Genomic DNA, 27,744 nt, shown 5'->3' with positions numbered 1-27,744 from the left:
ATGTGTAAAACTTTTCAAACTGTAGTAGTACTTAGCTTTTACATATTCCAGCAATGCTGCAAGAAAAAGACGTTACCAGGAAATTGCACATTCCACTAAGTGGAACAAAAAGCATTGTGGAACAAAATCACATTCTGTAGATTTGTGAGTGCAGAGCAGCTATTCTGTAGTTACTAAAACCATTCTTTTGATACTTTGCCATTCTTTCAGCTCAGAATGTTGTCTTTTTACTTTTATGTGGCATTTTGATGTAAAATGATGTTAAAATAGTATGTGTCTTTTAAGTGAGCTTTTAAAGGTAAGGGGTAATTTGATAAATTGCAAGTGGACAAGCACAGCCACGTTGAGATACAGCTTCCCTAACAACTGGAGCTTGGAGGTCTGCTAAGAATTAGTTCTTGTGTTGAATTGGACAGGAAAGATCTAAAAGTAATTACAGTGGAAATCATATGTAGGAAATGAACAAAAATGCCTGAATAAGAAAATGTTACCACTGAGATTCTAATCCAAAACTCTCATCTGTACAAATAAGAACAGCTTGCCTTGGCTCCTTGGGGACACTTGTACTCCAGTGAGCTTTTTTACAGACTGGAAAGCTATCTTAAACTGTTGAGAAGCTTAATAAGATTAGAGTAGAACATTATCAATCCTTGGAAAAATTGTTTTTCTTGCTGGTTTCCTTCCCCCGTCCCCCATCACCTCGAATTTGATTGGCAGATCAATATTCCACTGAATATGGAAAGGATGTATAGGGATACAGGCCTGGGTGCTTGTTGGATTTTTCTGTTTGGTTTTGTTTGTTTTCAATAACAAATGGTTGTCTGCTACCATCCTTCCTTCTCTGACCTCCATCTTTCCCCTGCTGACCTTCCAAGTCCACTAACATTTCGTACAAGAATATAGAAAAACTAGAGAAGAATAAATTGGCACAGCTGAGAGGAAAAGTAGATAATGTAGAATATAGAAAGAATGTCAACAAAATGTTCAGTAAGATAAAGTTAGGTCATAGCTGGCATCTTTTTAGGAATTAAGGTATGAAGTTGTAATTAGTAGTCAAGCGTCCTCAGTGCAGAAGTCCAGACCTGCTGCTGCTAAAAAGATTTAATGAAACTCAAGCTGCCCAAAACAAGGAGGAAGAAAGGACAGGGTAAAGGAAGGACCTTGCAAATAGCCTTTTTTCTGTCACTTGCCATTGTGTGCATATATGTATATACTGTACAGGTACGTACAATGATAAAAATTGGGTCTGGAAAATGATGCTATGTTATAACTGTATTTTCTAGAACATCAAATTGGATAGGTTAGTTCTTTATTGAACCTTTACACGCAGAGGAATAAATTTGACATGAGGTCTTACTGATATCTGTTTCGACGCTGTTTGTAAAAGCTGTTCACTTTTAGAGTAGGTAGAGCCTAGCCGAATACTTATTATTTGTGTCAGGATCATTTTTTTATCAGTTGAGAAGTCAGGTTTGTCACAGCAAAATCTGAGGCATTGGTTGACTTTTTAACTTTTTTAATTAAAATGAAAGTAAGCACTCTTGTAAAACAAAACCAGTGAGCAATTTATCTTTTACTTCTCTGTTTACCCCTCATTCTGGCCTGATGCCAATAAATTGGCTAACAATTATTAAAAGAAAGCTCCAATGAACCACCTTTTAAACATACTTTTAATATACTTTATCTTCTATTCCTACCTCTTTTCTAAATGTTTCCTAATTGCTTAATCTATTAAAGTGGCTGTTTTCAGTAGACCATGCAAATTGCTCACCTACATTACGTGAGTACGGCAGCAGCACTACTGGAATTACATTACACTACCACTTAACTTTGGGATTGGTTTGTCAAAATGCTGGATACCTGCTATCCAGTCTATACACGCGAACCAAACAACTTAGATCTTACTCTATCCCGAGAAGCTTGGCGTAACTGGGGAATAAAGGCTATGCCCAAATTCAAGTAACAAAATCAATTTTCTCACAGACCTAATTTCTTTTGGTTTAATTAATGTGAAACTAAGTTTTTAATAATAATAACAACAGTATGTACAAAGTCATTACCAGAAAATATAGCAATAGTACTATAAATTTTGGGAGAACAAGTTTTTTCCAGAATAGTTTTCTTTGGCCCACTTTTTCTTCTTGCTTTAGCTAGCTTCATTGCATTCTATTCTACAGTGAATGTCAATGCTATTGAAAGCCAATACTAGAAATAGGCTAATGCATAGGCACAGAAAAGATGTAAAACAATTACTATGCTCATTCATGTGTATGAGAAGCTGTGCAGTAGGTAGATAACGTACAAATTGCATTAGGAATGTCTTTATCAAGCTGCTACTAAAGCAAGACCTGCAAGTTAGCAAGTATTACCTTTATCCACATAATATCCATTGATACTTGTTCTATAATGAACGCAGCTGCGTAACAATTTCAAGTTATTCCCCGTGCTTAAGTTTAGGCTTGCAAGATGCATTCTTCTAAGTCTCACTTAATATAGTATGAATTGGTCTTAAGCAGCTATGGGCCTAGCTATTTTCTTCCTCATTTTCCTTAGTTTTCTGGTTTCTTTGGAGGTTTGGTTTTGTTTGTTTCTTTAAAAGATTAAAAGGCGTCACTGCTTTTCAGTGCTGCTCACATCGTTCTAAGAGTTTAATTTTTACATCCACCCAAATTTTTCTCATGTTTTTAGTTAACATTAAGATCATGTTTCCTCCCATCTGTGACATGATCCTCAGTGTTCACAGTACTAAACCAGAGGATAAATTTGGATAGAGACAGAAATAGCTACCTCTCTCGCTACTACCTTACCAGGCACAGAAATTCCTTTTTGGGAAGTGTTTGTGCAAGGGGCAGGAGGAGTTTCTCATGCCTCTTTTTCACCTCTTTTCCTATTCCACCTCTGATTTGTTGTTGTTTCTTTTTTCTTGCTATGCAGTCCTTTAGTCGATGGGGTCAACTTCTATCATGCGTCACCAGCAAGTGCTAGTTTAAATACAGGTAAAGATTTTGTTTTGTTTCCGGCAGGTATATTAGAGTAGCAGTACTTCCATCCTCAACTGATATCAGCTGTCTGTTCCGCACAAAAGTTCATCCTGCCATGGAAACCATTTTATTCAATGAGATATTCAGAGTAGCCATTTCCCAAGTAACACTGCTACAGAAGACGCTGAGAGTAGATGTTTGTGCTGTCAGTAGAAGTCGTCGGGAAGAATGCTTGGTATGCAGTTTTATTTCTGGCTTTTTTTGGCATGCATTTGTTTATAGTGTCCCCTCTTATTTTGATGGTCAAGGCTGCTAAAATTCCACAGTACTTAGAAACAAACTCTGAAGCATAACTTGGTTGTTGCTATAGTACTTAAAATACTACCTTTCTCTGAAATTCCTGATACAGAATCTAATCCTGGATGGAAGTTTTAGGAGGTGTTTTGATAATTCTAACACTGCATTACCTTAACCCTTTAATTACAGATTGATATTCCATCTTTGCAGTTTTATACATAAAAAACCCTCATAAACTTCATTGCACCATTACACTAACGCTAGATTTTAAAGTAAAAGCTAAATAAGAGCCACAGTATGTCCAAAAAAAAAAAAAGCAAACCCTCATTATCACAGCTTGTCACAAAGAACAAACTAAATTACATTTTTGCATGTTATTGTAGATTATATGATGTACACCTTTTTAGTCTTTATGATCTGTAGAAATAATAAAAAGGCATGACATTCATAGACCAGCCTATTGGAAACTGGCACTTTTAAAATTTTGTTGTTAATTGTGGTCATTGCCCAATTAGTGATGCTTCATTTACTGTCAGATTGGTTTTGCATGGTCTGGTACAACTCAGTTTGGTTTTTCACCATGACTTAGTAGCACAGTGAGATTCTTGGTTACAACATGCTGTAAGAGATGCTGGAATCTGGTGGAGTTCATCAGCCCCAACTACTGGGAACAGCCTCTCGCTTTCAAAAACGTAGAAGTTAACTTAATTCCTGGAAAATGCGTTGGCCTTTTTCAGTATGTAAGAGGCTTCCCCTCAGGTAAGGGAAGGGCAGCAGAACAAAAATGCAACAGAACGCAGGATACAAAGGTGAAGAAAAAAACCCAACAACAACAACAAAAAAAAACACCAAAGACATAAGGGTTAATCACAAGATCAAAAGAAAGAGTTGGGAGTACCACCCCCAGCAGAAAGACCTGGGCAACATGACCAGAGTCTTGGCACGAGCTATGTACGCAGCCCAGTAGCTGTGAAGATGATTTGCTTTGCCAAAGAACAGAGGACTTTAATCTCCAAGGCACAGCCCAAACACAAGTACTTCCTAAGTTTCCCCAGAGTGCCAACTCAGTGGATGTCACTGCTTGTCCAAATGAAAAGGTTTCTTAATCTCTTTTACTGTCTTTTCATCTGCTTCTTTACTCGTTAGAGCAAACAAGGTCATCCATTATTGTTTGCTGTATTGATGATTTTTGTGGTGGAACAACTGAAAAATTGACTGAAACTTGCTGCTCCATGGGTTGATGCTGCAGGTTTCATTGACACAGTTTTTCATTATTGAACGCTATAGAAAGCAGACGTGTGCATTACAGTGCTATAGAGGGTTTTGTGTGTGTGCATGTGGGGAGAAATTCTGCAGACGGAAATAAAAAGATGGCAGAATGGACAACATGAAGGACCTTTCCATGTACTTCTATTTGTTTAAGTAGAAGTGGAGGGAAATAGAAAATTGTGCAGTTAAAAAGGGAATTAAGAGTCATGTCAAATTTGTGCTGCCTATTTTACATGATAAATACTGTAGAATTTATTTTCAGCTGTCTTCCAGGAAAAAAAAACAAATTTAAACAATTTTCTTCCCCTTTCTTATTTTGTGCAGGCTGGGACTCAGATCAGTCTGGCAGATTTATCATTTTCTGATGAGACTTGTACTCTGTGGTACAACCTGTTGCCTTGCAAGCAAATTCCTGGCAAAAAAAACAAGGAACAGAATGAAGAATCCATGTTTCTGTTAAGCAAGCAGTCATCGGACTCATTGGACTTGGTGAGCAATGTGTTGGCTGTTACTGTAATAGCAAGAAAAAAGCCATAGACTCTAATTGTGCTGTTGCATAGTGGTTACTTGAATATGTGAATTGTTGTTCCCTGAAGGTCCAAGGCCCTGTTGTCTTGCAGGCACTTTTGTCAATAGTGACTTTGTGCATGAGTAGGTCCTATATGGGGTTTCAGACTTGTTAGTAAGTGTGGATAGGGCTGGTGCTTCTTAGTGGGATACAAAATTGCCCTCCAGTTTGAAACGCTTCAGTTGTGTTTCATTTTAAAAAGAATGTTATTGAAGAGCTTCCTTAAGTTTACCATTGATTTTCATATGTGCACATTTAAAAATTGGTATTTATTAATTATATGAATTTGCGTGCTTAAAGCCATTGCACTGAAAATGCTGTTTATGCAAAACATATCCTAATTCTTCTGGTTAAATAAGCTTTTCTGCTTTAATATCTCCTTAAGAGAACTACATTAAAAAATGTAACTTTTAAGAACCACCTTTTTTTACCTAGGGATATTACATGTATGAGAGGGAAAGGGAGACGAGACATTAAAGGATGACAGGAGCATATTTGATTGCATTAACCTTTTTTCAAATGATCTATTTTTGATTGAGATTTACTCTGTATAAAAGCAATCAGTTAACGTGCTACACACTGACAATTCAAACCCCTTATACTTACGATCTGAGTCATGTTTTTGCTGGCATCAGGAAGCAGCAGGGTAACGCAGCTCTTGCAAGAGTTGTCATTTTTTTACCTGTGTTACGTATCACTCAGTTCTGGTTTCATCTTCTCTTTCCTTGTGAGGAGGATGCTGTGTCAGCTCTGCTGGAGAGGACATCTGCTGAGCTGGAAGCAGTAGAACAAGAGCTGGCTGAAGACGATGACGAGGAGGAGGAGGAACAGGAGCAAAGGGGCTCTGAGGAAGACTGGTAAAGCCAACCACTTTTCCTCCCTCACTGCTCATGCCTGAATGATTCCGCTCACTCCTCTTATTCTTAGACAAATGAAAGGGCTGTACTTTTGGAGGAGATCATAGAATCATAGAGTGGTTTGGGTTGGAATGGACCTTTAAAGATTATCTAGTCCAGCCCCCCTGCCATGGGCAGGGACATCTTTCACTGGGCCAGGTTGCTCAAAGCCCCGTCCAACCTGACCTTGGGCACTCCAGTGATGGGACATCCACAACTTCTCTGGGCAACCTGTTCCAGTGTCTCACCACCACTGGAAATGGGGTAAAGTCTCATTCTCTTGTGTGGTCAATTCATTCACCTTCTTTCAGGTTTACAGTGTCTTGGCTGCTCTGTTAACTCCTACTGCTGATGCTCCTCCATTCCATGTACATCTTCCTGTGAAACCACCTGGGGAGTCTAAGCCACTGGAGGCGTACTAGAATGTCTCATATCAAATATTAGTTGCATTAACTATAATAAACAACTAATAGGATTTGAAAAGAGAGCTGCTGTCTGACAAAGTCAGTGTGTGTGTGCATGCGCTTCCATTGATGGTCTTGTTTTTGAAGAAGTTGTGAGCTTTCCCAAGAAACAGATTTCTTGCTAATTTGCTATGTTGAGTTCTGTTCCTGTGCAATTTCTTAGCTGCAGTGTAGAAATAAATACATGCTGTATTGTGGGGGAAAGGGAGACTCGCTCATTTGATTTATTAATTTATTGCAACCAAAGTCCTTCAACGTTATCAACTTACAGCTATTGAATGTAGCGCGGTGTTGTCATAATGATCTTGAAGGTGAACTGTAGTAGAGCTTGCTGGGTTTTATTGGAGTATATAATGAAATTTGCCTTCACGTTAAATTAATGGAAGTATTTGGGTGATACTCTTGTTTTCCCTGTCAGTAAAATGCATACATTATACATGGGTGAACGCCTAGGCCTTCTGATACCTTTCTCTGGTGGTCTTTTTCAGTTTGAGAATAAGCCTGGGCTACTTCCGTTCATACAGGTTAGAAATGCTCGCAGAAGCCTCTGATGAAATTGTGGATGAAGAGGAAGACGGCATTAAGCTGGCAGTAGAAGGCAACTGTACTGATGACATGGGGTTACTCATTGATTCACCAGAAACAAATGAAGACAAGGACAGAGAGAACAGTGATGAGGCTCATGAAAGCCAGGAAGCTGTAATACTAACACTGGTGAATATCTTAAAATACGCGTTCCTATGGTATCTTACTGTGTCTGAAGATCTATTTCTGAGCAGTTAATGTAGAAGCCTGCTGCATCTGAGCATTTACAACTTGATGTGGCCTTTGCTGTAGCACTTGTCAGTATGTACTTTTAATGAAATTGGTGTGGTCACTTCTGAACTATGAAGAGGGCATTTAACAGACATGCTAGGCAGAACTTCAAATTAACTAAAAATGTCTGTCTTCACTTTTTTTGTTGCATAGGGAGAATATTCAAAATACAAGTGCAGTTCAGTAGCTTCAACTTGTGCATATTTAAAATATTTCTGCACATCTGTTTCATTGTTTCCTTTTTTTTTCTGATTCATTTGATAAGCAGCGGGAAAGACAGAACAGGGGTCGAGATCTTTAAACCAATGAGGGGATGTCCTTATTTCTTCCCTTTATTTTAGGGTGTAAATACAAAAACTGGCTTAGCAGAGAAGAGGAGGAAAGATTAATGAACAGAAAACTCAAAAATTAGTATTAAACTGTGTACTATTGAACTACCCCCACACTGCACGTAACAAATTCTAATTCCATGTTCTTGTTAACTGTTCACTTTAAATTATATTCCACCTTTCTGAAAGCACTTTTAGTAAATTTTTAGTAAACATATGCCTGATGTGGTAGCACGTACTCTAGAAATAAAATTTTTAGAACACCTTTCTGCATCTTAATGAAAACACTGTTGCATGCATTAAACTCACAGGTTCTGTAAAATAGCAAAGGTAAAAAGGCAAAGAATGAAATCTTGCTCCTTCAAGTTTGTGACAATACAAAAGTTCAACACCTCAGTGGACTTGCTGGAAACTGTGATTACCTTCCAATTTATGTGGCAAGATGCCAAATGAGCTAAGGCCATGGTATTAAAAGGACTAACAGTCTGCTGGGTAGCAAGCAAATACAGATCAAAGCCCTAACTCGGCAAGGGGAGACATCAAGGGCAACATCCGAAGGTTAGGCGCACACACAAGTGTTTTGCTCAGCCTGGGCTGGACAGACCTAGACAGTGAATGAAGAACATAGCAGACCTCATAGTAAAGCCAGCCACAGTATAGCTCTTCATGTGCTAGATCCTCTCAGGGTTGCAGTTGTGCGATTTAGGTCATTGTATTTATCACATGCACATTGAAAACCACGAACCTCATTAAATTACCTGAGTTGAAGGAAATGCCCCAGTGCATGTCAGTAACATCCGATGTGCCAGCTGCTGCAGTGCTTGAGTTCTAGCCGGGCTGTCAAGATGATTGCTGCAGGTAAGCATGGGCTGCGCCACCGATGGGGATGTTGGCACCTGAGGCTCCCTGTGGCACGTGTGGGGCAACTGTAGTAGGCAGCAGGCCCTCTGAGGGAGAGCAGCTAGCAGTGTCTTTTCCCTGGGTTCACAAGGCTGGTGCAACTGCGCAGATTGCCATAAAGCAACCCTGCTGCTGGGGTTTGGGGGACATACGACAGTATGTCTGGAAGAACCTGGGCAATGTAACTTTCCCAGCTGCCCTTTTCAGTGTGCGTATGCACCATCTTTAGCATGGCAGAACCTTGCTGTTCTGCAAATGCAGAACAAATACGTATAAATATAAATGCGCAATAATAATAATAATAATAATGTCTGCAAATGGCACAGCAAAACACTTGTTGCGCCATGGTTGCATCAGACCCAGGGCAGCAAAGGCCTTTCTGCAAAAGCTTTGGTTTTGCTGGATACAAGGGAGTACCTTCAAAGACTCCCCACACACTGTTAAGCATTTTGGGAATTTTGTGTTTCTTTACTTAGCATAGCTTCTCTGTATGTGCAAGATGCTTTTCGCTGCTGGTCTTTTTCCATATGCCGCAAGGTAACAAGAATGCTTGTAAAATCGAAAGGCACAAAAACTATGTAGTGGCATGTGTCTGGATATAGCAGTTCTTATAAACTAAATTCCTTTTCATAGGTTGATAAAGAGACTAACACTGAGGAATCGGTTAATGAGAACGCAACGGTCCGACCCAAGGACAGAGCCAGCTGGAGCTCAAGACAGCGTCCTTTTGTCAGGAACAGCATGATAGTGCGCTCACAAACCTTCTCTCCAGGCGAGCGGAACCAATACATCTGTAGGGTAAGAGGAAAAACACTTGGAGTGAAGAGCTATTAGCTAGAGAGTCACTTAACTTCTTGGGAATGATGCATTAATGACAGTGAGTCATGTACCAATTTTCCCCGCAAGAGGCAGAGCCTGTGCTTTCTTTAGGTTCTTTCTTTGCCTAACTGACCTGATGCATAGTAGAATTGACTTTCAGCAGAGTTGCATACTCTTGCAAAACACCTTTACTAGGGCAAAAATACATCCCATTGGAGAGAAGTAACACAGATTCCTGTGCTGGTTGTCTGCAAAAAGCGTGTTTCACTGCATGTCAGCAACTACAGCTCTCACACAGCAAAATAATTTGTTAAAACATAGAATAGAGTTCACTGTAAACTGCCATTGCGTTACCATATTTTAGTAATGTAACCATTTAAGGGTAACAGTGCAGAAAGAGCTCAGTCACCAATTTTAAATCTCACTTTGTATCTCAACTGGTTTTAAAACTGGGCAGCCCAAATCCTGCTGTAATTACATCTTTGAAAGGTGTGTGAGCACTGCCTAGGGCTCAGTTTTAAACATGGCTTTGGCAACAAAGTTCTCCACTCTCTCTAGATCTACGGTAGCATGGAAAAAAAAGATTTAAATTATCAGCCCCGTTGCTGCTAAACAAACTCTGAAAATCATGTGTTTAAAGATGTAAGCATGGATTACCAGCTCTATAGATTTTAATTACAGACACCCTAGAAAGGCAGTTTGGTTTTGATCTTCAGTTTCTACAAGTGTGTTGGTTTTGGCTATGTTCTTCACAGTAGCTGGTATGGGGCTATGTTTTGGATTTGTGCTGAAAACAGTGTTGATAACACGGGGATGTTTTTGTTCTGCTGAGCAGTGCTTACACAGAATCAAGGCCTTTTCTGCTTCTCACACCACCCCACCAGCGAGTAGGCTGGGGGGGGCATGAGAAGCTGGAGATGGCTGAACACCTGCCTGCCGATGGGAAGGAGTGAAGGAATTCCTTGTTTTGCTTTGCTTGCACGTGCGGCTTTTGCTTTACCTATTAAACTGTCTTTATCTCAACCCACGAGTTTCCTCACTTTTACCCTTCTGATTCCCTCCCCCATCCCACTGGGTGGGAGTGAGCGAGTGGCTGTGTGGTGCTTAGTTGCTGGCTGGGGTTAAACCACGACAACAGGTTACTCACACAAGTATGACTTAAAAACAAAAACAAAAAAAACTTATGCTTTAATTCTTCTCCAGTTCAGTTACAGGTGGTTGCCTTAATCATTTGGGAACACTAAAGTTGATCACTTCTCTCTGATTATCATTGGCTTAAAAAAAAAAAAAGAAAAAATCTATAGTCAGTATCTACATACTTAAATAACTATTCCATATACCCTCTAGAATGAAACACAGCAGATCGTTTTGTAACAATCTTTACGTAATTTGGGTAGATTATTGGCTGAATTCAGAACCTAGCCTTCATCTTCATTCCTGTACACTGGAAATTAATTGCATTGGCAAAAAAAGTAGCCTTAGCTTACTGCCTGTGGAGGTCTTTGACAGGAAGTAACACTAGTTGCTCTGATCATTTAGTTAGTATAAATTCCTGAGGTTTTTGCATCTGGAAGAGTATTGGGCTTTTGTAGCTTTGAACATTGCTATGGACCTGCTGCCAGAAGCCAGCATCTAAAAAAACGTAACTTGAATAAACCATTCTCTTTCTCATTGCATACAGTATTTCCTGGAAGCAAAGTAGCCTAGGAAAAACCCATGTTTGCACAGATGAATCTTTTGCAGCTTCAGAAATACTTGTAGTCCACTGTCGGGGCTCAAGCGTGGGCACTGTAGCTGCATCCGAGTCCACGGAGAGGGCTGAACAACTCGGGTCTCCCCAGTCCTAGTCCCCAGCTTGCGCCACAAGCATACCCAGCCTCGCTTGCTTTGTGGTGCTATACTGGAGGAAAGCATCTGTTGGATACGCTCTCGCTAACTGCCAGCTGCTCTCTCTTCAGAAGAGGCGGCCTAGCTTTAAGAAAGCACCTACTCTCATCCGATGTTACAGGAAACACAAAGATTTTTGAGGCCTAAAGGACAGACCCAAAGTCTCTTGGTGCCTTTGAAAATATCCCTTGAGAAGTGCTTAAAGAACATCGGTGGTGATAGCCACCTGTGCGTATCCAGGGCTGAGTTCCCAGTAGTGGCTCCATGGTGAAGAGACGGGTTTGTCTCTCAAGAGGTGTATTCATATTGCAAGAGGTTGTATTTCTCACCCCCAACCCCCAGTCAGTCCTGTGTAAGCATACTTTAGGGCTCTGGCTTTGGTTATTGAAATGTTAGTGGAATGGTTCTTTCTGTCTGTCCTTTTCTGAAGAGGTGAAATAAATATCCTGCAGATAGATGCTTCTGTTTTCTTTGAAGGTTACCACCACGCATGCTGATACATGTAACAATCAGTCTGCGCTGATGTATGTGGAACTAATGCTATAATTAAGAAGACGCTACTGCCGAGCTGTGGTGCCTATTTTTGAGAAGCAAGAAGTGCTTCTGAAGGAAGCTGTGGGCACACCTATACTTGTTACAAATAATAATAATAATACAAAAATACCATTTGTTGGACAGGTGCATGTCTACAGTAATTTACCTTCCCTGAAGTAAATTTGTTAAAACCCTGCCCCAGGTAAACGAAATCCATAGTTTATAATCTGCAGTGATATAAAAGCCAGACAGTGATTTGGCAGCACTTAACCATAGTTACCTTCCTTGCATTCCTAAAGAGTCTTCTTATTATTCATTCAGTAAGATCAATGATGCCCCATCCCTGGGAACATTCCAGGTCAGGTCGGACGGGGCTCTGAGCAACCTGATCTAGTTGAAGATGTCCCTGCCCGCAGCAGGGGGGGTTGGACTAGGTGACCTTTAGAGGTCCCTTCCAACCCAAACCATTCTATGATCCAATGAATGGTTGTCTTGGTTTAGGAATAAAATTTTAAAGTAGACACTTATTCTAGTTGAAAAAGTTTTTACTTTATACTAAGAATGACCTACATGTATATCAACACTGAGGTTTTCTGACTGGTTATATCAATACAGATGTATTTGTATATGAAGATGCTTTATATCTCTGTTATGTACATTTTGACAGTTGAATCGAAGTGACAGCGACAGCTCAACACTAGCCAAAAAGTCTCTCTTTGTGAGAAATGCCACAGAACGGCGGAGCCTAAGAGTTAAACGGGTATGTGCTATGTTACCTTGACATGGTTTAAAATAAAGTATGGGGAGAGAAGGAATAACAAACAACTTAAACCATATGCTTTATTTCAAGTATTTCAGCAAAAGCAATGCAAGTACCACATGTAGTCCTGTGGTCTCAGGTTGAAATCTCAACACAGTGGTCTCAGTCCTACATCTTCCCCCACCAACAAAGCTTAAGTTGTTCCAGTTGTGGCTGAAGCCAGCAGCAAGACACTGGTGCTCAGCATTGTGGCATTTACTGTTGGACTTGAGCTTGTTACTGTCAAAGGGATCTGGATTACGCTGCACAAAAGTCAACACCAGCAACATATATCTTGAACAAATTTTGGTGGACATTTCAAGGATTCAGATGTCCTTTTAAGAGGGGATTTACTCTTCTCCAGGAGTGTTTGAGTAGCAAAAGGATTGAAGGATGAGAGCAAGATTTTTATTTCTCTTGCATGGAGTTCATTCTTACATAAATTGAGAATTATATTTTAATCTTGATTGTAACTAAAAAAACCACTTCTGTGGAAGGGTTGTTACCAGGTAGCAGGATTACATTTGGCATAAGAAAGAAATACCGAATAGTCTGGGATGGCTTCTCCTGCCTGACTTATTCATGCAAAAATGTACAGTGAAAGGACAGTAAATAATGTGAAATACACTAAAGAAATGCACCTTCACAGAGTTCGTAACATTATGTGTTTGCTTAGGCCTTGAAAAAGCAAATGTTTATAAAAATAAACAATGTAGTTGAAATCTGTGGGGAAGTCTGTGTAGTGTTGATGTCCTGGCATTGTGTTGTCCTGGGGATCAGAATGGGGTTTTTTTTGTTTTAACCTGTAAATACATCATTGTACACCTGGTTGGAGAAATTTTTGCATTTATTTTTAGCTAGTGACTGAAGAAAAATTCCAGAATAGATGAATTTTTTGACTTGGATCTCATCATAGCAGCTTTCTGCTAAAGAAAAACAAAAAATATTGGAGCTTTTCTGACTGTATTGTGTCAAACCCTACGCTAGCCTCTCTAGATATTAATTTTTATTGTTCTGTCTTCCAAATGATTCAGCCTGTTTGCCAACCAATCATGCGAAGAGCTACGCAAGAGTGCCCCATACGCACTTCCCTTGACTTGGAGCTGGACCTCCAGGCATCACGCACAAGACAGAATCGTCTGAATGATGAGCTTCAGGCCTTGCGGGATCTTAAACAAAAGCTTGAGGAAATGAAAGGCAGAGGAGAGACGGACCTTCCCCTGTGTGTGCTAGAGGATGAGCGATTCCAGAAACTCTTGAAACAAGCTGAAAAACAGGTATGAGCAGCATACAGATATCGTGTGAATGAATACACTTATGCCCCTACCTTTTCTATAAATTCGTTCAAGAATTTGGTCTGTCATGTTAAAGATTTCTACAGAAGCTCACATTTGACTAATTACACCTCTGAATTACATAGTGTAAACAATATTTCTTTATTAGCATTTAAACAGCATTTAAACCTAGAATTTGAGCTAGTATTTTTCTAGTGCCCTCTAAATACTTTAGTGATTCAGAGTAGAAACTCTATTATTTGGAGTAATAGTTGTGGTTGGTGTCGTAAAATAGCATTTACTTAAAAGTTAATTTAAAATTCTCACGTCCCAGCCGTGACATACATGCATATGCTTTTTGTCCTTCAGCATCAGTTGATTTACAGTCTGCACAGAACTTGTAGCCAAAAGATCTTTGTAAGAGGTAGAGAGAGGCAATGACCATTACTTACAGTGGTAGGGACATGTGGGAAAGGCAGTACTTCCACTGAGGCTTTATTTCCTTACGCAGGACATAATTGTTCTAGTTTTGGCAAAGAAAAGCCAAATTCTGTTCTCTATGTGATGGTCTCTAAATCGATACAAGTATATATTCACTGTCTCCAAACTGCCATAAGGTAAGATGGGATGCCTTCATGTGGATAAAAGACCAGAAACAGGATAGGAGGAGTGAGAGGCAACGGTGACAAGCTGGAACGTGGAAAATTCCGACAAGATGCATGAATAAGTTGGATGTTGTGGGGTTTTTGTTTTGTTTTGGGAAGGTTGTGTTTTGTTTTGTTTTTTTAAATTGTGAGGGTGATCATACACTGGAATAGGGGCCCAACTTCCATGGTTGGAGATACTCAGAATCTAACTGGACAAGACCCTGAGTACCCAGCTCTAGCTTCACGTGCTCTGAGCAGGAGGTTGGAGTAGGTGACCTCTGGAGCCCCCTTCCCATCTGTGTCAGGCAGTGTACCTCAGTTTTCAATGAGGGGAGGTCGCTAGTGACATCCAGGAGGGATCTGTACTCTTCAGCTATTTATGGTTGATAGAGATGAGTGTTTTGATGACACCAAGTTATTCAGAGTCATAAAAATGGAAAGCAATTTTAGCAAGGTGCAGAGGACCTAATATTTAAGCAACAGTTGTTTGGGGGTTTTTGTTTTGTTTTAAAAAAAAAAGCTAAATGTCAGTAAATAGCCTTGTGTAGAGGAGGGAAGGGATGATCCTCATGTTTACATATACAAAGCTGAGCTCTGAATTAGATGTTAGGAATTGAGATACTCCGGATATAAGAAACAAAAACATCACAGCACTCAGCAGATGTCAAAAAGCAAGTAAGGCAGGAATTACTAAGAAAAGAAGTTGGAACAAAACAAATCATTGTTTTATGATATAAATACATGTTATGCCTGTAACTTAAACATTGTTCAGTTCTGGTTCCCCTTCACAAAGTGCGTAATAAAACTACAGAGGGTCGACAAGGATGGTCAAAGGAGGAAACAGCTTCCATGTTAGGAGTGGCTAAGTAACTACAGCTGAAGTCTATAAAATCATGAGTGAGGTGGAGGAGAGCAATTAATCATTGTCTTTTATAATACAGGAAGTAGAGAATTGAAGAGGTGGCAGTTTAAATGCAAGCAAACATAGCACAACGCTTAGAAACTGTAAAAATGTTTTCCACAGAACATTGTGAGTGCTGCAAGTTTGCATGGGTTCAAAAAGCAGTTAAATACGTTCAGGGAAGAAAAATCCATCAGAGGTCATTAAGCATAATGATATCACCTACTTAAGAAGACCTTGATAGCTTAGGAAACAAAACTTTTTCCCAATATGTTCTCCCAGCTCTATGTTTATGCCCTGTTCTGTCCTCTCTGTCTTCCTGTCTCTCTTTCCTTGGCATCTGCTGTTGGCTATAGATAGCGGAGTTCTAAAATGGCTATAAAATACTAGTAGAGTTTAGGCTGAGCATTGACGCGTGTTTTGAAAACCCTTGGGCGAAATGGGATAAGACAGCACAACGTTTAAACATCACACAGTGTAACTCTGGTTTTTTACCATGTGAATTCATTGTATTTAATTTGATCTTTCTAAGTAAGTTTTAACCCATAAAAATAGTGGCTTATATGAAAGAAGCATAGCTAAATTTATTTAGAAGTTCATAGTTTATATCTAATGCTGGATGCAGGACACAAATGTTAATTTTTAATTGTTTATTTAATTTAAAACTACTCCTACTCTAAAGCTATTCCCACTAGAATAGAGCATGCCTCTGCAACATTTAATATTATAATTAATTTTATAATTATATATATTATATATTTCTTTTATATATATTTTATATATATTATATATATGGGACTTATCTGCATATGAATGGTGGCTGTTTGTCTAAGAAATATATATAATATATATTATATATTATATAATAAATTATATAATTAATATTATAATTTAATATTACAAATCCAAGTACTTGGATTTGTGCTTTCTTATTTCAGCTGGCTCTTTCAAGGCAGCAGATAGGTTTGTCATATTTTATATCTCTGGTGTCAGTGTTCAACACCATGACACACCCTGCGATGAGGAATAAGGGTAACAGTATACGTTCCTAAAATATATGCAGCCTGCAGCACAGCATTTAAGTCCTTCTTTCCAAGCTAAAAGTCAGAGCAATGATCACAGCCACTCCAGCTCTTTGAAGAGCGCTTACAAAGTTTCTAGAAATATTTTTACCCTTAAAATCATTGCAGCCTTCCCCTGTGGAGCAAAACAACCCTGAGAAGGCTGTACTCTGCTGTCAGTGTTTCCTCTTGGGTTAGAAAAACACAGCAGCCTAGAGAACATTGTCATAGATTATTTTTTAGATCCTGCAGGCATTATAATGGTGCAGACTAATGCAGCAGCTGGAGGTGCCAGAGAAATTGAGAGTCTCAAGTGAAAAATGAAACCACAGATGTGTGGGATGTTGATAATCAGTGGCTGTTTACTAGCGCGCAGTTACTCTGCTTGAAGCCAAATACACAGACTCCATACCTTCCCTCCCTTCCTACCACACCTTCCTAAGTACAGCAAGAACGTAAAGCCCACTAATACTTGCAGATCAGAAAACAGTAGGCAATCCTGTGCACCAGAAGCATTTTCTCTGGTTTAGATTGCATTTTTGTGAGAAATCGTGTGGTATTTCAAACTTTGAGTCTTAAATCCTCATAGAAGTAAGTTTTCAGACACCTAGTGTCCTCTGAAGTACTTCCTCTTTGTGTATGTCCAAAAAAGATTCCTGTGAATATCTGTAAAGATTTCTTTATTTCTGTTGGTGCATCTTCTACATAGAGGTAGTCTGTAATTACGTCATTAATACCACAAATATGTCCTTGTTCAGTGTTTTGGTGTTTAGCACAGTTAACAGTTTTTCTTTAGATTCACTTTCATTCTTCTATATAAAAAACACTGAAGAACAAGACAGGAATTAGTGTTTCAGCTTTAATTTTGATCATGTTTCTTCTTTATCTCATGCTTAAGCTAAGCGCAGATACAGAGATTCCTATCGGGCGCTTATTTTTGGCAGGTAAGTGCCAGATTTTTGGCACTTACTGAATGTACGGCCAGTGTATTAGTGTGCTTTTCTGTATTTTATATAGATGGAGGATTCACTATCTTTATAAATCACTCAAGAAACTTGATGTAAATATAAACCTGGTCTTGTACATACCTTATCACATGCATACTTTTAGAGACATAGGGCTGAAATCAAAGTTTCTCTGAGAGCATCCTGAAAAAATAAAAGGATTAAAAAAAAAATGAAAAGGGAGTACATGGTAATAGAGAGTATGAAAACAAGGAAGTCATCTATGCTGTTAACCTGAAATGCAGCAGTCACAAGAATCTCATGTGTAGTTAGGGAAAAAATAAAATTAGAAAAATTTTGAAATATTGTCTGCTTAGTGCTTTGATGATAAAATGTTAACTAGGGGAGCTGATAAAACATGGCCAGTGACATATGTAAAATTAATTAATACACTACCAGTTGTAGATTGCAAATTTATGTTCACTAACTAATAACGAAAACAATATTTATAGGTTAATTTCATTTTTAAATCATAGCTATTTTGGAGTTGGGGACTGAAAAAGTTAACAGCAGTATAAGCTGACTGGATTTTGAGTGACTTTGTGAAAGGGTGGTGCTCTTTCATGTAAAACACTTTCATATAAAACACTGGAGTGCATTTCAACACACAGCACTATCCTGCTGTGAACAGATTTCTGTAAATACCTGCTATGAAACTGATAGTATGGACTAACTTCTTTGAATTAGTTGGTTTTGTTGTTTGGGAGCCTACTGGGTTGAATTCAGAACTGGAGACGTGAACTCCTAAGTTACAAACTAACTTTGAAGGTCGCTGTTTCTGGCTTGGGTGTGCGTTTTAATTTGAGGTAACAGAACAGCATTTTCAAGTCCGAGTGCCTAAAGTTAAGCGTCAAAAATTAATCTCTAAAGAACTTTTGAAATTGTTTAAGAATGTGAACTGCTTCTATTAAATTTTGATGGCTGGCAAAATTCAAAATGCAGTAAATAACATTTGTCTGACGGTCCCTGCAGTCTAGAAATTAAGCTAAGTGCACACACGAGGTGGCATTGCCCATGCCATGCACCCCACACATGATGGGGGTGATAATGTGTGCGTTATGGGACTCATCTGCATATGAATGGTGGCTGTTTGTCTAAGAAATCCAGGTGACTGCCCACCTAAAAAGAGCTGCTGTTCAAATTACTGGGCATTCAGAAACCCTTGATAATTTTTTTTTTTTTTAAAAACAAAACCACAACTCTTAATAGCAGACTGTCGCTGAAATGGTGGACGGTACAGCTGCGATTGTCCTGTTGATGCGGCAGTGCTTGGTAAAGACATATGTAATAGAGCCAGCAATACTGAGGTGCAGAAATACGGTAACTTACTAGTGGGTATGTAGCTGCTCGACAATGTTCACGTCAAAAATCACATAAACCTAACACTGCCAAGTGTTTTGCTTGACACAGAATTTGTCACTTCTTTGAAATGAGTAGTTGTTCGTTATTAGCAAAATATAGTTATTTTTCCCGTTTACAGGCTGAACAGTCAAAAGAAGAACAGAAACAAGGTTTAAGTGCTGAGAAATTGATGAGGAAAGCTTCTAAGGATGTATGCCGGTTACGGGAGCAGAGCCAGAAAGTGCCACTGCAGGTGCAGTCATTCAGGTATGGCCTGTTCTCCTTTTCATGCTCTTTTTAATGTACTGAAGTAACATGAATTTAGAATTATTTCTAAATATAATTGTCATGCCCTGTAATATTAGTCAAAAATCCACACGCCTTTGAATTGCACGAAACATCACACATTTCTAACACAGCTCGAAGTTGGAGTTTCAAAGGACCGGGCCTCGGTAACTTGCTCATGTGGCAGAAGTGGCAGTATGTCCGCTGAGCTGTGGTGGTGGTGAGGAAGCAGCGTGAGAAGTTTGACCACTGTGCGGCATCTGCTGTGGGCAAGCACGTGTGTGACCACTGCCATGGCTCACCTCACCCACAGCAGGCTGACAGTGGACTTTAAGTAATGGGATCTTTTCCGGTGATGGCAGGTGCCTGAAGCAAATCGCCCCTCAAGGAGAAGTAGAACAGTATACGTCTCATCAGGAAATTGATTAACCGCTACTTGTGCCTTGCTCAGGGCTTATTACTCAAGAAGGATCTTGAATCCCTCCTCCTCTTTGTTTCCCTCCTCCTTTTGGTTGCAGGAACAGCAACCGATTACGTGAACCAATTAATCAAGTGTTCTTGCTTAGCATAAGCCAGAATGAGCACTTTCTATCTCAAAATTTAATTCTAACTGGTGTGAATTCCTAAAAGGCTGGACAGTAAGTGGCAGGCTAGCAGCCTAAAGGCCACACTTCTATATAAAACTAAATATAAACCTGTCGGTTGAAAAATACAATACTCTTCCATGCAGGAGCAGTACTGCAAGCTAATTTGATCTGTTTTTTTCACCAATGCATGTTTTTAAAGTTTGATTTCTGAATTCCTGTATAGGAAGTTTAAGTTAGCTGCTAATATGTGTGAGGACTTTTTTCCTTTTGTGAGCAGTCTGAGAAGTCCATAAGCAAATAGGGGCCTGCGAGGTACACATTGAAAACTACAACTGTAAGTGATGCAGAATCAAAGCAAGAGAGAAAGGAAGAGGGTTCCTCAGCAAAGAAGCGTTACAGCTGAGCTGTTTCTCTTCACTGTGAAATTCAGAGCATCTCCAAACAGTTTTCACGTTCTCTGCAAGTCTTGAGAAAGAGTTTTGGTCGGTGCTGATCATTTAACAGTCATCACAGACAGTCTGCTGCACAAATTTACAGGAACGTGTAATAGTGCTCAAGACATCATTCCCCTGCAAGAAGGGTATCGTGAGACTCCATTCTCCTTTATCTTCTAATCACCACACAATTAGCCGAGCAATCCAGTTTACATAGTTGATTTTGCTCTGAGCTACTGTTTCTGATGGGAACTCAAGCTTTACCAGTGGAAAACATGGTTTAGTCTGCTGGACAAATAGTTACCTCCTGAGGCTGAATTGTACTCGCCCTGCTAGTTGGACTTGTTACAGTGCTGTGGCCTCAAACACTAATCATAAAAAGGCATTTTTGAAGCTCTCAAGAAGAATGACTCTTCTGAGCTTTAATTTTTAAGCTCCCAATACTTATCATCTGCTTTCTAGGCTGCTGGCAGACAAGCTTGTGTAAACTCATTACGCTTCAGTAATCTCTCAGTTCATAGGAGACAGAAATGGTAACAGCACAGGGGAAGCAAGCAGAGAATGGGTTGACAATTCTGTTTCTCTGAGTCTTGCCCAGACCCAATTTTTTTTTTTTTTCTTTCCCCCTCCCTTTTCCCAAGTCAGGATCAAATATTTTATTTTGGCTTTTCATCCCCGCACTGAAATAGCATCATAGGAAATTCAGTGACTAGATCGATATGTCGGTCTCGTCATTGGAACTATTAATGAAATACTGTTTTTTTTCTTTTTCAAAATTGGAGCTGCTTTTTACATAACTCTGCCTAAGAAGGGAATTATGTCAGAATGCTTTGGCAACCACATTTGTTGTAAATAAATTCCCTGTGTATTCTCCTCACTGTATATTTTCCAAACCTGTATTTTAAAGAACTACGCTGTAACTTTAGCAACTGTACAGCAGATGACATTGGATTCCTGCCATAAATAGTAAAATAACAACTTGTTTTCTTTTCTAATTTCAGGGAGAAGATAGCATACTTCACAAGAGCAAAGATCAGTATACCAGCCCTTCCAGCTGATGATGTATAATTATGCATTTTCACTGAAGTGTTTGTCCACTTGCTCATCTCTTTTCAGATGAACTTTCCAGTGACCTGCTTTTAAAGATCTTCTATTTTACATTTGTTATTGATATGTTTATTTGTAAAATATAGTGAATTGAATTGTTGTATGCTTAAAAAATGGCAAAAAAACCCAACAACCGGAAAACCAAAGTAGATTAATTTTGGTATACTGATGCTGATTTTGTACAGTTTGTGTATGTATTGCATGTGTTTTTATTTTGTAAAGATGGAACAAAGGAACAAAGGCAGTACTAAGCATGTATCCTGTTGAACCGCACTGTGTTGAGAAATATTACGTTCAACAGAAGATTGTTTATCTTTTCACTATTTTCATGTGAGCAGACTGTGAAGATGGCTGTTTTGCCATGCAATATTTTTGTACAAGAGTGTGACTTTTATAGTTTAAAGTTAACCACAAGCATAAGCTCCTTTCCAAAACATCAAGGCTGCCTCACAACAGCTGCTAATTAGATTCATCACCCACATTGGAATTTTGTTTCTGAAAACAAATTTCTTCTGGTTTTGTTTTTTAATACTTCGTAGGAAGAGACAGAGTTCAGAATTTAGTTTTGTGAATGTACAGTACTTTAACCTGCACTAAAAGGTTTCTTGCATCTGCGGGAGAGTGAGAAAGGCGAGGCAGACAAGTAACCCTAAAAACTTACTACGAGACTACCAAAAGGGGCAGCTGCCTTCTGAACTGGAAGCTGAATCAAATTCATAACACCAACATTGAAATCAGAACAGTTATAGCCACTGTACACTTAAAAATGAGAGTTTCTCTGTGTTAATCTTTTGTCCTAGGGGCTGTTTTATTGCCAGCTAGGAATACGTAAAAGTGTTTGTTAGGTTTACAAATACGAAGATGTTTTCATTGAAGTATTTGTACCAGGAGAAAAATCTGTTGCATACTAACTCAAATATCAGAAGTCTTGTTGCTAAGGTAAACCCTTTCTGAAAAAGAAAAGTTCCTGACTAGAAGTCTTCACCTATTTCAGTACAATAAATAACATTTTTAAAAAGACACAGTTGACCCTGTATGCAGTTGAGGGTGCACAGGTTTAATAAATAGATGTGAACGGCACGTTTCAAATTTGTCTTACGTGAAGCAGTCTGCTAGGAAGAAGCATCAACTTGGATTCATTCTGTAAGAAGTCCAGAACATTAGACGTAGGTGTTTAAGCAGCCCTGTCTTGGTGAAGCAGTTGGGGTCTTACCTTCTGGGGTACTGTGTAAGTAGGTGGACATTGCAGCTAACAGAATTATTTCATTTTCTACTTAATATGTTGCACTCAGATGTATTTAATTCTCTGGCCAACATTTTCTTCCCCAAACAACAAGCCACGTACTCATGGACTTCATCTTTCAAAAAGGCTATAATTACTTGGTGAGAAAATAGAAGCAAATATCACCACAATATGGTAGCAGCTGTCTCAAATTCAAAGTGACAATTCTGTGATGAGAGGTCTGTGTAACACCCAAGGGTTTTCTTGTGCACAAATACATCAGTTCACTTAAATGTATAGCCAAACATGCTATTTTGGGCAAGATGACTGATTGAACATCCTTTATGAATGAATGCCCCATTTGTTTTTTGTCTCTTGGGTTCGAGACAACATTCATGTTTGAAAGGTCAATTTAAAAAAAAAACAAATCTGGAATTATTTAATGTAGAGGTGAAATGAAGGTTGACAGTTTCAACTTCTCGATTTGATTATATAAGTTGTTTGTAGAATGATGTTTAGAGGTGTACTTTATGATTTTTCTTTTATTTATTTACAGTCTTATTTATGTTCTGTTTAATATAGTTCAGTTCTGGCCATAAAAATATTTGACATTAAGGATGCTATTGTGAAAAATATTTAGAGCTGTCTAAATTCTTGTCAAACTAGCTGTTTCTCCTCACATGTTGAATAATTTTCAAAGAAAGTATTATCATCTGATCTGTAGGCATGAGGTGAGGTCAAAATTAAAGTATTGCTGGCTTTAGCTTGCAAAACTCATTTAAAAATGAGAGATTTAAACATATTCACGCTCCTCATTTTCTAAATTGGTAAAGTTGAACATATTTATAGGCAGCTTTTAACAATTCTGGGTTTGGAGTTTTGGGGGTTTTTTACTAATTCAGATTACTCACACTTGAAACACTCAATAGAATAAACCAAATTAATACCTACAAATAAACCCCCACCAGTTTAAAATTATAAATATTTCTCTTGAAGTGGAATTTACTCTGCACAGCAGGGTATAACGAATGTAATTACTGCTATTTCCAGGTACCAATGTCACTGCAGTTGCATATATCAAAATCTAAGTATTACTGGTACAAGACTATTTAGCCAAATGAGCAAAGTTTAGCAGAAATTGTAATAGAACACAAATCAAATAATTTTAAGGTTTTTTTTTTACTATTGCTATGTTTATACTGTATTAAATATCAAATGCTCAGGACTGAACTAAATATTTAATCAGGTTATATTCTGAATGTGTTTCTGTTCTAATTTTGTCTGTAAGAGTATGCAAATACATCACATAGATTAACTTGTCTCTGCACTTTCCATGTGTTTCAGTGATTGGAAAATACATTTTTTAACAAAGCTCTTTTCCAGACCAGTGTTTTATTTAATTCTTTTATTGCTGTTCTATGTCTTTATGTGCTCTTTGCAGAAACAGATGGCCGCTACAGCTTTGTCAATGTAAAATCATTGCAATTTATAGAAAGTTCACATCAATCACTGACAAGTCTTAGGATAAGAAAGTTCTATAGAAAGCGATTCATATACTTGAAGTTAGTTCTTTACATCCATTAAGTAAAAACTGCAATAGCAATGAACATGGTCAACTCTGCACTGGACAATATCTCATCATTAGTCAGAAATGCTGGCTTTCCTTGGAGAGATAGATTGTGCAGGGTTACATTCAGTCATATATTCACACACACACACACGATGGAGAGTCTTGTATTGCGTGACATTCTGTCTGAGAACATTTAGTTTACACTAGTGTAAGTGATACAGGTCCAGGGAACTTCATTCAAGGTTGTACTGTATTAGGTTTTTGTAATGCTTGTTGAACTGGCACTACAAACTGTTTCAGGACTTAAACTAATATTATTTTTGTAAAAAAGACATTGTTTAAAGCAGCCCCAGTAGGAGTTCTGCCCTTTAAAAGATGGTAAACTCTCCATGCATGCCTAGAGATTAAGAAAAATTTTATACTCATCCTAAAAAAAAAAAAAAACCAACACACAAAACACTGCACACACCACACCCCACCCACAACAAAAACACCACTACAAAAACAAAATCTGCAATTGATCAGATTTTGGAGAAATACAGTGGTGGCTTAGATCTCCGTAGCTCATCAATTAATGTAATTAAAATTGAAGGTAAGTAGTGAGTAAAGGAACTACTTAGTAAGAAACAATCCCTCCCCCATCTTGTAAACAGTAACCTGTCTGTTCAGCAGACCTTTCTTACTGTAATGCAAGAGTAAAAAAATCTGAAAACCTGATATCTACCCTTCTTAAAGTCTTCTATTTCCAATTTCCAGATGTTGATGGGTATCTTGTGTATCTGCCATTACATACCACTCTGGTAATTGATGGTCAGATGATAAGCAGAGTGTGGAGAGGAGTAGAGATCCTCCTAGAATTATAAAAAATCCGCCAAACCAACCACTGAACAGTGCATCCCCTATTTCCCATCTGGGCACAATCTCTGGGATGTCTTCATCCCAAAATTCCTGGATTATCGTATGGGCAACCCAAGAAACAGGGACTAAGGCCAGAACTCCAGACATCCACATGAGTATTCCTCCAAGTAGTAACAGCTGTTTCTTTAGCTTCTGCTCTGTATCCTCCATCTTTAGGCAGTCCAAACCAAGACTAGAGATCACAAGGCTCAGAAGTCCTAGTCCATTTGATGTAGATACTAAAATCCTGGAAATCTTGAATTCTAGAGGCAAAGCTAGGAAAGAATCAAAATCTTTACACTGTGTTCCTCCTACGTCTTGGACTATACAGGTTTGCCAGAGTCCCATGGTCCAAAGCTCCAGTACGTTTAAGTCCAAGTTGAGATTTTTCCAGTCTGGTAAATAGTTACAGGTACCAGTTAAAATCCATCCCAGTACAGACAGCACAAATCCAACTAACTGTAGCCTGTGTCTGTGGACCAAGTTCATTATTGGCAGTCACAGAAGCGCTAAGCTGCTCACTTTTGCAGACACTGTTCTGCTCAATTCTTTGTCATACTGAACATAAGCAAGAGTTAAAACAATGCTTTATAAAGCATGAACTACTCCTCCCCCTCCTGCTTTGCGTTGCCTGGTTCCATGTGCAGTGTTTGGGGGATTGAGACATAGCGTGGTAAACCAGTAGCTGAAGGGTGTGGCCACAGCTGGGCTCACCTTTCATTAGTTTTGGTTTTGTTCCTTTAAGTAAAGCATATGCTTTGCTTTCCATCAGTCTGCTAAAGCATTACAGCAGTTCTGCTAGTTTGGGCCTCTCACAGTTTGTTTTTAAAGTAAGTTTTAATACTGCATTGATACACTTCTACTCACAGCAGATGAAGCTGTCTGCTTTGTGGCCAGTTAAGTATCATTCGTTTAAAGTCAAAGGTTACACGTTCAGAACAACATGTTGCTGTAAGTGAATGGAGCTTAAGGAGTTGGCGAGGATGCAAAATGCCTCAGTACCTGTATCGGAAGAAGATAGCATAAGTATTTTTTAAAGCAGCATTTCTCAGCCTATTTTTGGTGCATGAAGTAATGCAGGTGCCAGAAACGCTTAGAGTAACTTGTATGGGAAAAGACAACTTGCTGGGTATGAAGCAACATACCCATACATATGAAGCTGTAACACCCCATGCACAAAAAGACATCTGCAAGGCTTGCTAGAATTTCAGAAATCTACAGTTTCCTTAGCACAGCAATTTCCAAGTACACAGAAAAACAATTTGATGCGATGCAATGCATGTATTTAGACTGTTTAGGATGTGAAAACTCTCGAGTTTGTACGTCACTGCATTAGGCAAGTGGAAAATTGCAACAGGGAGTCAAGCTTTGAGGCTCATTTAATTGGTTACATATGAAAAGGAAGCATATTTTGGTTAAAAGCCAAGCTGTAAGGGAACATGCATATTCATTTTCAAGATTTTACAGTGCAGCTGAGAAAACAAAAGCACCTTCTCTGCGCAGCCTATGAAAACTTCAGCATTCTGCTGTGAAACAAAGTTTTAAACAGTTCTGCAGGTGAGAAAACACACCACCTTCCAAGACCAGTTATGGAGAAAACAGACATAAGTTTAGGAAATCAGCTAGGTAACAAAGAGTCCTTTGAATTACTACTGGAACAAGCTTCTGGCTTGCACTAGGGTTTGAAAAAGATAGGGCAGTCTTTCTTGTACTACTTAAACCTTTCCATTTTAAGGCCTAGTTTCAGTTTCCAAGTGTTGACACTGATCTTGCTGTTCTGCTACCGCGTAATGGACCGAAGATGGATGGACTTCAGTTGAACAGATTGTGCAATTAAGTAGGGATCCTCCTAACACAAGACAAAATCCAGCAAGCCAGCCAACAAATAACGCTTCCCCAAAATCCCACCTGGGAACAATATCTGGTACATTCTCATCCCAAAATTCCTGGACTGTGGAATGGGCAACCCAAGAAACTGGGACAATAGCCGTAATCCCCGATATCCAGAAGAGCATTCCTCCAAACAGCAACAGCCGTTTCTTTTGTTCCTGTTGTCTTTCACCAATTTTCAAACAGTCCAACCCAAATCCCGAGAGCAAGAGGCCCAAAAGCCCTGATCCGTTGGAAAAAAACATCAAAATCCTAGAAATCCTGAGCTCTGGAGGCAAAGCTAGGAAAGAATCGAAGTCCTTGCACTGCATTCCCCCTTCTTCCTGGACAACACAAGCTTGCCAGAGTCCCATGGTCCAGATCTCCAGTTCATTCAGTTCCAAGTTAAGATTTTTCCACTGGGGTAAATAGGTAGTGAGACAGGATAGGACCCATCCCAACAGAGAGAATAGTATGCCACTCAATTGCATCGTTGGTCGACAGACCAAGGCCATTATAAGAGCCGAGTCCTAAAAGCTTGAGGAGGAAGGTCTCCCCAGCAGTTCTGTAACAACTGCTACCTTGAGTGATGGTGGAAGCTATGATGATTTTAGTTCTCTGCTGCCCCAAATATAAGCCCTTGCTGTTAACCCTTTGTAGGCTCTGAAACACTTTTTTGTTCTTCACGAATATAAAGTTTCACATAAAGGACGAAGGACTTCACTAAACCATGAGTTAGGCTTTCCGATAAGGATTTGATCTGTTACCTTCCAATTTGCTTGGTAAAATTATATCCCAATGCCTGATGATTACAAGCCTGAGGATGAACAAAGAGGGCTCTATGACCCCTCACCCTAAAACACAACAGAAATCTTTGTGCTTCAATACGGATTAATTAGATTTTAAGTGGTGATAAAAAGTCAGCTCTGTGTGCAACAGGACTTCATTGTAATAGCTAAATTTGAGATTTCAGGGATGTAAATCAA

At 39.0% G+C, this 27,744-nt stretch overlaps 3 protein-coding genes across 7 annotated transcripts in view; 1 reads left to right on the top strand and 2 right to left on the bottom strand.

The window, feature by feature from the left end:
* Positions 1–23,793, top strand: part of WWC2 (WW and C2 domain containing 2) — a 106,634-nt gene extending 82,841 nt beyond the window's left edge. Inside the window, exons 15-23 of one of the 5 annotated variants that reach the window (XM_076336458.1) lie at positions 3,024–3,216; positions 4,872–5,036; positions 5,851–5,972; positions 7,000–7,189; positions 9,154–9,318; positions 12,428–12,520; positions 13,594–13,836; positions 18,927–19,054; positions 21,095–23,793. In XM_076336458.1, coding sequence (XP_076192573.1) covers positions 3,024–3,216; positions 4,872–5,036; positions 5,851–5,972; positions 7,000–7,189; positions 9,154–9,318; positions 12,428–12,520; positions 13,594–13,836; positions 18,927–19,054; positions 21,095–21,161 — 1,366 coding nt within the window. In that variant the 3' untranslated portion in view covers positions 21,162–23,793. Of the gene's footprint in view, positions 1–3,023; positions 3,217–4,871; positions 5,037–5,817; positions 5,973–6,963; positions 7,190–9,153; positions 9,319–12,427; positions 12,521–13,593; positions 13,837–18,926; positions 19,055–21,094 lie in introns of all 5 variants that reach the window. The other 4 variants (XM_076336456.1, XM_076336454.1, XM_076336457.1 and 1 more) reach the window with 4 other exon arrangements.
* A 928-nt stretch (positions 23,794–24,721) lies between these two features.
* LOC143160058 (claudin-22-like) lies at positions 24,722–25,378 on the bottom strand. Its single transcript, XM_076337610.1, has one exon. It carries the CDS (start codon positions 25,376–25,378, stop codon positions 24,722–24,724), a length of 657 nt encoding a protein of 218 aa, XP_076193725.1.
* A 1,241-nt stretch (positions 25,379–26,619) lies between these two features.
* LOC143160057 (claudin-22-like) lies at positions 26,620–27,273 on the bottom strand. The gene has a single exon (XM_076337609.1). The coding sequence runs from the start codon at positions 27,271–27,273 to the stop codon at positions 26,620–26,622; it is 654 nt and encodes a 217-aa protein (XP_076193724.1).
* Between the last annotated feature and the right edge of the window lie 471 nt (positions 27,274–27,744).

This window comes from Aptenodytes patagonicus, chromosome 4 (assembly GCF_965638725.1).
Source record: "Aptenodytes patagonicus chromosome 4, bAptPat1.pri.cur, whole genome shotgun sequence".
Lineage (NCBI taxonomy): Eukaryota > Metazoa > Chordata > Aves > Sphenisciformes > Spheniscidae > Aptenodytes > Aptenodytes patagonicus.
This window is presented reverse-complemented; position numbering and strand designations above follow the sequence as displayed.